At 47.3% G+C, this 10,893-nt stretch overlaps 1 protein-coding gene and 1 gene segment (V, D, J or C); both read right to left on the bottom strand.

Moving 5' to 3' along the window:
• Positions 1–3,401: 3,401 nt before the first annotated feature.
• On the bottom strand, positions 3,402–4,213 carry LOC107112286. The segment is given in 2 exon segments: positions 3,402–3,829; positions 4,137–4,213. Coding segments are annotated over 2 exon segments (471 nt in total).
• A 5,122-nt stretch (positions 4,214–9,335) lies between these two features.
• CHCHD10 (coiled-coil-helix-coiled-coil-helix domain containing 10) overlaps positions 9,336–10,893 on the bottom strand; it is a 12,120-nt gene continuing 10,562 nt past the window's right edge. For both annotated transcript variants that reach the window (XM_015413426.1, XM_015413427.1), the window contains exon 4: positions 9,336–9,581. In XM_015413426.1, the coding sequence (XP_015268912.1) occupies positions 9,562–9,581 (20 nt within the window). In that variant the 3' untranslated portion in view covers positions 9,336–9,561. The remainder of the gene's footprint in view (positions 9,582–10,893) is intronic.

Below are 10,893 nucleotides of genomic sequence, written 5' to 3'. Positions count from 1 at the left end.
CCCCCCCCCCGCGAGTATTGCAGGTCCCCCTCTTGTCCTAATCTATTCCGCAAGGACGTCGTCTAAGAATAAAATCAGTAAGAGCTGCCATTGCCTGAGTCATTGGAAAGGACTAATATCTAAGTTCCATAGCCTTCCTAAGGAGCTAACTAGATAGGATGGTAGTTGGAGGCATTACACAATGCAGCCAGATAGGTGAGGTGATGTAAAGTGGAGGCGCCATGGGTGGGAAGGGGCTCCAAACACTTCCTTTCTCGCCAGGAGTGGATTGGGAAGGGCAAACGGCCCTGGAACAAGCCAAGTTAAATGGCCCTTGTGGCACTACAAGCCAGGGCTGCAGGGGCCACTCAGCTCAGCAGTACCAGAGGTGGTGGTAGGGTTGCCAGGTCTCGTCAACAGGCCAGCAGGGGGTGGGAGGGAGCCTTCTGGGAGTGGGGCGGGTCTCTGCGATGGGATGATGTTACGCAAAAGTGACGTCATCACGTCAGGACATTGTGTGGCAACGCTCTGGTCTGAGAGCAAAACTCGATGGTAGAATTGCCCTCAAGCCATAAAGTTTTGCCCCAAAACCAGGGTGTTACTGTGCAATGTCCCCAACATGATGACATCCCTTCTGCATGATGTCATTGTGTGGGGAGGATCAACGATATGGCACACCAATCTTGATTCTAACTATATCCTGCCTCTGTCAACATAAGGTTGATCAGTGACTCTGGTACACTAAGAGTCCTGACCTTTGCACATCTTGTCTCTGCAAGCATCTTAAGGAGCCAGGAGTAGCTTGTTATCACTAGTAATTACTACGCTATGCAAGCATTCCAGGCATTCTGCCTGGGCACCTGGTTTCCCTTGCTTCATGATTGTAACCCCCAGCCTCATCTTATGTTGAGAGCAGAGTGTATAAAAATAAACTCTTGCTGCCTCAAGCAGCAGACCGATTCTTCTCCCCTCAAAAGACCGTGTCTCGTGTGAGTCCTTTATCATTGTGTTGGGGACATCACTGTTTGGGAGTGGGCTTTCCCCCATCGGCTAGCTGGCCAGCAGCAGGCAGAAGCCCCCAAAACCAGGGGATACCCCACCCAGACCTGGGAAATGGCAACCCTAGGTGGTAGGGTTGCCAGCTCTGGGTTGGGAGATTCCTGGAGATTTGGGGGTGAAGCCTGGGGGTGGGGTTTGGGGAGGGGAGGGACCTCAGTGGGGTACAATGCCATAGAGTCTACCCTCCAAAGCAGCCACATTCTTCAGGGGAACTGATCGTCGTCATCCGGAGTCCAATTGTAATAGTGGGAGATCTCCAGGTGCCCCATGGAGGTTGACAACCCTAAGCAGTGAGCATTAGCTCATCCATTTCTTCCTCTTTATGGCGACAACAGGGGAGGTGGTGCTGATTCCTATTGCTGGCAGAGTTGCTGGGGGTTGGCTCTGCTTCTACCTGGCCACCAACAGCCCTCTAGGTCAGTGGCCCATTGGGAGATTTCCCGATGGGTGAAATAGCCAGTTCACCCCTGCTGGCCCACTGCTTTTCCTTGCAGCCACCTTCCCAACTGCTCTTCCTGCAAGCAGGCTCTGAGCTTGGAAGGAAGCCCATGCCTTCACCGGAGGACAGCAGCTGAGAGGAAGGGCGGCAAACAAAAGGAGGAGCTTTGCATGCCTCTCTTGCCCGACTCCTCTTTGTCCCCGATGCTTCTTGTACAGGAGATCTTAACAGTCTCTCCAACACAGGCTGACACAGAAGACAGCTGAGTCAAGTTAAACCCCATCAGTGGATGGTGTAGTCATCAGAAATTGGGCATCACAACCTGGAATCAAAATCAACAGCAAACGTTAAGTGGATTGGAAGGATCACAAGAACCGTTGTCTCTTAACGGTGGGAAACGGAAAGTAGAGAGAGTTTGCTAACTGGGCATTTAAATGGAGCCACCATCCTACCCCAAGAGTTAGCCAGAACCAGAAAGAGCAGTGAAGCTCTGGCCATGGTGAGAGATTCCCAACTTCCTTGCCCAAAGAGGGTTCTGGATGGAACGCCATCATTTTCACTTAAATCCCCCAGACTCAAGAAGTATCCCTGTATGCAAATATCTTCAAAACTCATTGGCTGCTACAGATTACTCACTTCCCTTCTAAGCCAGCGTGGGGATGAATGTAAGAGTTTTTAGCTTTCATAGCCTGGCTGAAATGCATCAAGGGAGAACTGTGTACAAAGCACATGACTTTACTCCTTCCCCCCAAACTTGGAAACCATGATGAAGGGGGCTGTACACTCATTAATTTTGGGATTGCGTGTAAGGGTCTGAACAGGATATCGGGGGAAATGTCCTGTCCCATGGAAAGCAGCTTAATGTGTAGAAATCGACAGCTGAAGCTTTTAATGGGCATGGAGGTAAATAACATACCATTAAGCCATTTTTCTCCAGGCCAGTTGGCAACCCTGATCATTAGTTTTGGCTCTTTTACATTTTTATTTTATTTTACATTTTTATTTGTTGCTCTGCCTTCCACTGCACAAGGTGGGCTGCAAGGTTACAAACTAACCATGTTTCTGTGCCTATCAGAGAGACCCTAAGTATAGAAATTACAAAAAAATGATGATTAACATTTCTGTTACAAGGCTGCTGGAACAGGCACAGGAGCATGTCTGGGGGGTGGGGACTGGCAACTTTAGAGTTACGCCTATTTGGGAGCCATATCTAATTTCTCGCTGATGCAGCAGGGTGCCTCTAGCAACTAAGTGATGAGGGGGGCAAAAAATACACTTTTTTCTGCCTTGTAACCCTTGTTTTCTTCAGCCAGTTAACAAAACCAGAACTATCTAGCTTCAGAGGCTGAGAATCTTCCATCGGGTTACAAATCAGCGAGCACGGGAATAGAACCTGGTTCTCCCTTTGTTCTAGTTGTGGTGAGCAAGCCACATTAGCCAGGCTGAGACAATATGTGGCAACAATAGAGCTGCCAACCTCCAGATGGGGCCTGGAGATCCCCAGACACCAGAGACTAGTTCCCCTGGAGAAAGTGGCTCCTTTGGAGAGTAGACTGAGGGCGATTCTGCATTGGCTTTTCCCTCCATTGCTTTAGCAAACCCACATTGGAACAGAAATTCCCCTCTCCATTGCATGCTGCTTTCACTTCCTTTCATCATCGGATTTTATGGTACCCTCTGCATTGCATGCTGCTTTCACTTTCTTTGATCATCGGGTTTCATAGTACCTCCAGCATAGATTTATGGCCGTTTTATGGCCGTCCAGAGGTGACTTTGCAGTCAGTACAGCGTTGGCCCAGGATATTTGAATGTGGTTTTGAGCTGCACCTTTTCCTGCCCCAGGAAATCTCCAAGAATTCCCCAACTTGCAGCTGGCAATCCTAAGACTGACCTTTTCCTAAAGTTGTCAGCATTTTTACTGCTCCTACACCTGTGCCCTTAACACCAGTCTGGTGCATTTCCTGTTTCCACTTGCTTGTGTGACTCTCTCGGATGCACACAGAATTTTTGTTTCACTTCCGCACTGGACTGGACCAGCGTGTGACGCACTGCTATGCCACACAGCACAATAATAGCCTCCCTCATCATCTGCCTGGGTCCTGGCAATGGTTAGTGTTGCCCTGTTCCCGTAAGTCTCTCCAGAGAACCGGTCAGGGACCCCCGAGGGTCTTTCCCTGGCGTTGTATATTAGTGGCTGAGGAGGATTCCCCGGTCTCTGTCGGTACCAAGATGGGTGGTTGGCACTGATAAACTCCACACCTTCCAGAGTACAAGAGATACTTGTGGTCTGCCCCACAGCCACCGACACATAGTCCTCTGGTTGAATCAGCGGCGTTGCCTCAGAACTGAAGCCTAGAATGAAAGGGAGGGAAATCACAGTGCCACATCACATTTGTAATATGAGAGAAGGCTTCTGAGTCTTACTGTTAAAGTAATTTCAGAAGAGGGTTTTCTTCTTGTGTCATCAAATGACAGGAGAAGCTGCTGCCCCTATCAAAATCCTCTTCTGTCATCTGTTAAAAAAATACAGGAATCTAAACTACCCCAGTCTCTGAGAAACTGAGGCAGCTAAAGGAGAAATCATGGAAACGGAACTAACGTTCCAAGCCAATTGTGTCATCAGCCACTCAGACCAATAAAAACGAACTCAAATTCTCACCGGTATGAGATGCCAATAGGAGAAGCAGCACACTGAAAGACATGGCTGAGGATTTAGAGCTAGTCAGCTAACCAAATATTGATCTATTCCCGTCATTTAAACCCTCACGGGGCTTAAGAAATGCTGCCCTTATGCAAATTTCCACTTCCTCACCCTTTCTTGATCTCAGGGCACTGAAGGTGGCCAGCTATGTGTTTATGATTGAAGCCTCTGAGTCTTTCAGTGGCAGGAATCAGCAGATGACCCTTTCTCCAGCAGAATTGCGGAGCTGCGGTGGCTCAAGTGGTTAAGACGCTGAACTGCAGGCTGTGGAAGGTCAGTAGTTCAGCAGTTCGAGACCCAAGTGTGCCACATGATGGAGTGAGCTCCCGACTCTAGTTCCAGCTCCTGCCAACCTAGCAGTTTGAAAGCAAGAAATTGCAAGTAGATAAATAGGTACCACTTTGGTGGGAAGGGAACAGCGTTCCGTGCGCCTTGGTGTTTAGGCATGCTGGCCACATGACCACGGAAACGTCTTCAGACAGCGCTGGCTCTTCGGCTTTGAAACGAAGATGAGCACCGCAACCCTAGAGTCAGATTCGACTGGCTTTCAAGCAAGGGAACCTTTGCCTTTACCTTTACCAGCAGAATTAAAAGCCTCCCAGGCCACCTTTCCCCACAAACATGGGTTCAAGACAGGTTTGTTTGCATGTTTGTTTGTTTTGCTCGCAAGTCTCAGCTGAATTATGCTGATGGCAAAGGGCTTTCAAGGCAAGAGATGTTCCAGAGGTGGTTTGCCAGGGCCTGCTTTTGGGTCCTACCCCTGGTCTTCCTGGGTGGCCTCCCATCCAGAGACTAGCCAGGGCTGACCATACTTCGCTTCCAAGATCGGACACGATCAGGCTAGCCTGGGCTACCCAGGTCAGGACCAATGCTCCCTCTAAACTGTGGAGTCTTGTGAGCAAAAATCCTACTTTGTAAGCTACTGGCATTAAAGTGGTGAGCCGGCAATTTGGCTGCTGCATAAATTAGTTTGCTCTGGAGCCATCCTTCCTGAGCTAAGGCAAAAATGTGTGAGCCGGAGGCTAAAAATTGTGAGCTAGCTCACACTAACTCAGCTTAGAGGGAACATTGGCAGGACCGAGGCAATTTACAACATACATTAAAAAAAACAGGCAGGTAACAAAACCACTGCATCTAAAACAACTTAAAAAGCCAAACATACACCATTTAAACATCAGCAATCAGTACACAGTGAGTAGCCAAAGTCTTTAAAACTAGGGCTGCCCAGTGATTGTTTTCTAGCCTCACTATGCACAACTGGTAACCCAGATTTTTCAAAGTAAACTTTAGGCATATTGTAGATGGAAATGGCTTACTGTTCACCATCTTCTCCCACCTGTTTTTTTTTCTTTTGCTTTTTGCCGTCAAGTCACAGCTGAGGTGACCCCATAGGGTTTTCAAGGCAAAAAACCTTCAGAGGTGACTTGTCATTGCCTACCCCCATGTCACAGCCCTGGTATTCCTTGGAGGTCTCCCATCCAAATACTAGCCAGGGCCAGCCCTGCTTAGCTTCCAAAATAGGATGAGATTTGGTCTAGCCTGGGAAGTAAACCTTTACAATTACTTCTGCCTCTCTTTTCTGAGGTAAAGCAGCAAGGGTGAGGCACCACTGACACCTGCTGGCCACTGAGGTTACCACAGCAGACAGTGCCTCACAATGACCCATCGACAGAGCTTCTCGTTCACACCTACTGCTTCTTCTTGTATTGCTTGACTTTATCCTCTCTTTATCATATAAGCTATTAATGCATCCATGCACTCCTCTTTGTTGTTAGGGCATATATACCTACCAACTTATCACTTTAAACATCTGACAATATGGAGTACATCCAAGAAGAATTATGCCACAGTAAAACACTTAACTCCTGAAGACACCCAACATTTGCACGCCAAGTCCACAAATTCCATATTGTTAAATGTCCATGGATCCATGAATGTCACTGTGTGAGCGGCAACTTACTTTGGGGACCTCAGCAGGGTACAGTATCATAGAATCCAGCCTCCAAAGCAGCCATTTTCTCCAGGTGAACTGATCCATGTTCCTTGGAGATCAGTTGTAATTCTGGGAGATCTCCAGGCCCCACGTAGACTTGGCAACCCTATTTGGGGATCAGAGACAGGAGGGAGGGAGCCACAGAAGCATGGAAGAACTTCACCTGCTACGCCGTCATCTCCAAAGCATAACAGCCACTATTGGAACTGTCATGTTCCAAGTTAAAAGAGGAAGAGGAAAAACTGACCCTACTAAGCCGGCTCACCCAGTGGTCGGTTCCACTCAGTATATCTTTTTCAATACCTGGCCATTCTTGATTCTGGCAGCAATGTACCACGGCTGTCATCCGCATAACCGACCCTGCTGTGTCTGTTTTTTTGAAAGCCAAAAGACACACCCGCCCATGGATTGTTTTTACTTAGCTTTTGATGAAAAGCAAGCAGTATTCTGAACAGGTCCGACAAGATCCTCTGCGGCAAAGTACCTGGTTTTCCCGCACGCGGGAATTGGCCCTATTGGGCAGGGTCATTTTTAAGTTTGTTTATCATGTTGCACCCTTGTAGTAAGTTTCATTCTTAACAATCCTGAAATGTCCAGACCTCCAGTCATTCGAATAAATCCACGTTTGGGTTAGCAAAGTAGCATTTATTGAAAAGCGTTGGTGAATCAGGAACAACAGGATTGTTAAGAATGAAACTTACTACAAGGGTGCAACATGATAAACAAACTTAAAAATGACCCTGCCCAATAGGGCCAATTCCCGCGTGCGGGAAAACCAGGTACTTTGCCGCCTAACCAGCCCTGGGAACATAACGGTCTATAACATAAACATACTGCAGTTTCTCAAGCCTAATAATTAAAGCAGTTCCACACCCCGTCAACCTCCAGCCCCGACCTTGGCGTTATCTAGTTTCAAGCTGGTCCAGCGTACATGGAAAGGAATGCACCTAACGAGCAACAATGAGGAACAAGCGAAGTCTAGGGAGGGGGGGGGAACTCCGCAGTCAGAGTTCGCAGGGTCACATAGGAATTCATGGCAGCTCGCTGACACAGTGCTTCCGTAAACAGAACTATGGATAGAATACCTATTTTTTCCCCTAGAACTTCTGGCACCATGTTGTTGTTGTTCAGTCGCACAGTCAAGTCCGACTCCTTGCGACCCCATGGACCAGATCATACCAGGCCTTCCTGTCTTCCGCCGTCCTCTGAAGTTGGCTCAATTTCATGTTCGTTGCATCAATGACACTGTCTAACCATCTCATCCTTTGCCGTCCCCATCTTCTTCGACCTTCAATTTTTCCCAGCTTTAGGGTCTTCTCCAGGGAGTGCTCCCTTCTCATTTGGTGGCCAAAGTATTTGAGCTTCAGTTTCATTATCTGGCCTTCCAGGGAACAGTCCAGGTTGATTTCTTTTAGGATTGACTGATTTGATCTTCTTGCAGTCCAAGGGACTCTCAAGAGTCTTCTCCAGCACCATAGTTCAAAAGAATCTATTCTTTGGCGCTCGGCCTTCCTTTAGTGGCACCATAGGAACAGGCAAACATCATGGAGATATTCATTCACACCAATGGCAGAGGCTTTCCTCAGTCACAAGACCTGTGGCGGGCCCAAGGGGTTCACACAGGCCCGCCATGTCTCAGAGCTGGCCAACAGGCTATGGCCATTGCATGCACAAATGGAAGAATGGTCTTCCTCTCCGATTACAGTCCTTTCTGTGAGACTCTGCATCAGCACACCTGGGTAAATGACATCACCAACTGGCTTGCCACATCTACCTTTAGCACGCCAAACCAGTCTGTAACTAATTTCATCATCAAGCTCCTTGGAAACACCCAGAAGCTTAACCTGATTCTTGTGACCTTCAGATTACATAACTTGCTGAGGTCTAAAATAAGACACTCAGGCCACTCCTGAGTCATGCAAGTCGAGCAGATCACGTTTCCCTCTCTTGCCTTCCTTCCGTGGCAATAGGATATTGGGGGATTTTCAAGTGTCCTTGTTACTGAGCAATTTGTTCTTCTTGGATGAAGTTAGCAATTATTATACTACTAAAAAGAATGAAAGGCTCTGAGGACATACTCTTACAAAAAAGGACTGATTTTTTTCTTCTTTTTTTTGCTGAGTCACATAGGCAAGCGCAGTGAAGCTAGTTTCTTAACCTTCTTTCTAGGACTGCAGGAACAGAACACAACTCCAGTATCCTGTCTCCAGCAGAGTACCAGAACTGATGCTGCAACAACTGGATGCTCCAACAATCATGGGCTAACTCCTGTCTGGCATGTTAAATGTTTAGTTGTACTAGAATCTTCCCGGTCTACCAGTGGGTTTTTAAAACGCAGGGAGCAAAAATGCAAATTCAGAATCTAATACTTAAAACATCAGAGGAAAGCACCAGCATCACAGAGGAGCTAGATCAGGGTTGGGGATACTAGGATTCAAATCCTTCCTCGGTCCCAAATTTCATTGGGTGATCTTGAGCTAATCACTTTCCCTGAACCTAACCTACCTCCCAGGGCTGCTGTTTGGATAAAAATGTATGCAATCCCAAGCTCTTAGGAGGAATGCATAGGAGGAATGTGTGGGTTAACGTATGTTACAGGATCCTGAGTTTGTGTAAGAAAAGACCTAGTTCAAAAGTTTCAGAAGGTAGTCAGATACCAACAGTTTGTTCTTCCCATTCCTGATGTATGACAGTGATTTAAACACCACTAGAGCAAAGCTGTGAAGGGACAGAAAAAAACTATCTTGGAGGGGGGGAGTTTGGCTGCCCCCCCCCACTAGATCTTTGAACTAGCCAAGCAGCAAAACTACCAGTTTGGTGTAGTGGTTAAGTGCGCGGACTCTAATCTGGGAGAACCGGGTTTGATTCCCCACTCCTCCACTTGCACCTGCTGATGTGACCTTGGGTCAGTCACAAGCTCTGGCACAGCTGTCCTTGAAAAAGAGCAGTTTGTGTCAGAGCTCTCTCAGCCCCACCCACCTCACAGGGTGTCTGTTGTGGGGAGGGGAAGGGAGAGGAGTTTGTAAGCCGCTCTGAGACTCCAAGTGAAGGGCGGGGTATAAATCCAATCTCTTCTTCTTCTTCTTCTTCTACCTTATCTGGTCACTCCAGAATTTTAAAAAATGTAGACAAGAAACCAAGTTGTAGATTAAAATAAACCATCTCTTTTTATTTCACATTTCTCTACTACAAGCCACATCTTAAAAGCTCCACTGTAAGAACTCAACCAGAATTCTCTTGGCTGGCTAAGTTACAACTCAGAACTGTACTAAAAAGTTTTAGCGATCTGGTTGGATCTTTTTGTGCTTCTTGTCCACTGCTCACTAGCTCTTGGGTTTCGACAGATCTTCTCCAGGATGTTATTTTGATGCACTAGTGTGGGAAGTCTCTTCACAAGAGGGAAGTAACCCCTGCAAAGAAGAGAAGAAACGACAGTCATTCAAGTTGCCGCATGGACCAGATCGCTAGGTCAGAACTGGGGCTCCAGGTGGACAAAAGGTATTTCGGATACAAAAATCCCTGTCAGCCCTTTGGAATTAGTAAACAGAGGTCTTGCAGGGTGGAGGCGAGGGGTAGGAAGAAGGGTCAATCACCTTCCCTAAAGCAGGGAAGAAGCCCATGTATCCTACAGGAAATGGTCAGACCACTGACCCAAGTAGTTCAGGTTCAATACTACCTACTCTGACTGGCAGCAGCTCTCCAGTTTCTCAGCCAATCTCACCTGCTGGGGGCTGAGCCTGGGATTTGCTGCATGCAAAGCAGGCTTTGCACAGCCAAACCATGGCTCCAACCCCAAGCTACACCTCCACTCCTAGACACCCTTTTCCATCCATTTCAGACCCACATGTCCAATTTAACATTGTGGGGCAGGGATGGGAGGAAGGTTGGTGACTTGGGAGTGACTGGCCACTCTCCAAGCAGCGAACGGGAGCTCCCTGACCCTCCTCCAGTGCGGCTGTGATCAGTTCCTTTAAAGCCACCTGTATAGAAATATTTAGAAATATTGATTCCTATAGCTTTCATGTATCCCTTGTGTGATTCCTTTAACCTTCTGTATCTCTGTTGTTGCTATAAGGTTCCATGTTTCCCCTCTTGGAATGTAATTGCCTCACCCCCTGGTGTTCTAGCTTCCTAGGCCCGACCATTTGCTCAATTGCCATACCATATAACCCCACATGTTTCACACTTCTGCCAGACTTACTGGAGCCTGGTTGTGCCTAGATGCCAGGAGTCACGTACCAACATAGAGGAGTGGTTAAGAGTTTGGAGTCACATTCTGCAGGTGGGGCTTCAATACTACTGACCACTCAAGACACTTGGACAATTTCAGATCTTGTTCAATTGGCTCCTGGCCAGGGTCATTTGAATCCTGAAATTGCCCTTTATCAGTCTGAACACAAAGACACGAGCTCAGATTTTCTGCTTGCTGTTCTGTTCCTGTTATCTGCTGTCTGTGGACTTATTCTTGAAATGCTTTGTCTCTGCCATGTGGCTGGCAGACAAAGGATTCTGGGGTGCAGCCCAACACATGGCTGCATATTGGCACAAAGATGAAACTTAACTGGACTTTATTCCCATGGACTATCTTGACTATCGACTACCCTGGTAACTATGAATATCTTTAATGTTTAGTAAGGGCCACAGAGCCATAGGATTTCTTGTTTAATGTCTTTTCTGGTCTGATTGCTAAGTTCTGTGATAAATAAACCCTATCTGTTTATA

Source organism: Gekko japonicus, unplaced genomic scaffold (genome assembly GCF_001447785.1).
Source record: "Gekko japonicus isolate JY-2015 unplaced genomic scaffold, Gekko_japonicus_V1.1 scaffold85, whole genome shotgun sequence".
In the NCBI taxonomy this organism is placed as follows: domain Eukaryota; kingdom Metazoa; phylum Chordata; class Lepidosauria; order Squamata; family Gekkonidae; genus Gekko; species Gekko japonicus.
Note: the sequence above shows the minus strand (reverse complement) of the source record. Positions and strands in the feature narration are given on the sequence as shown.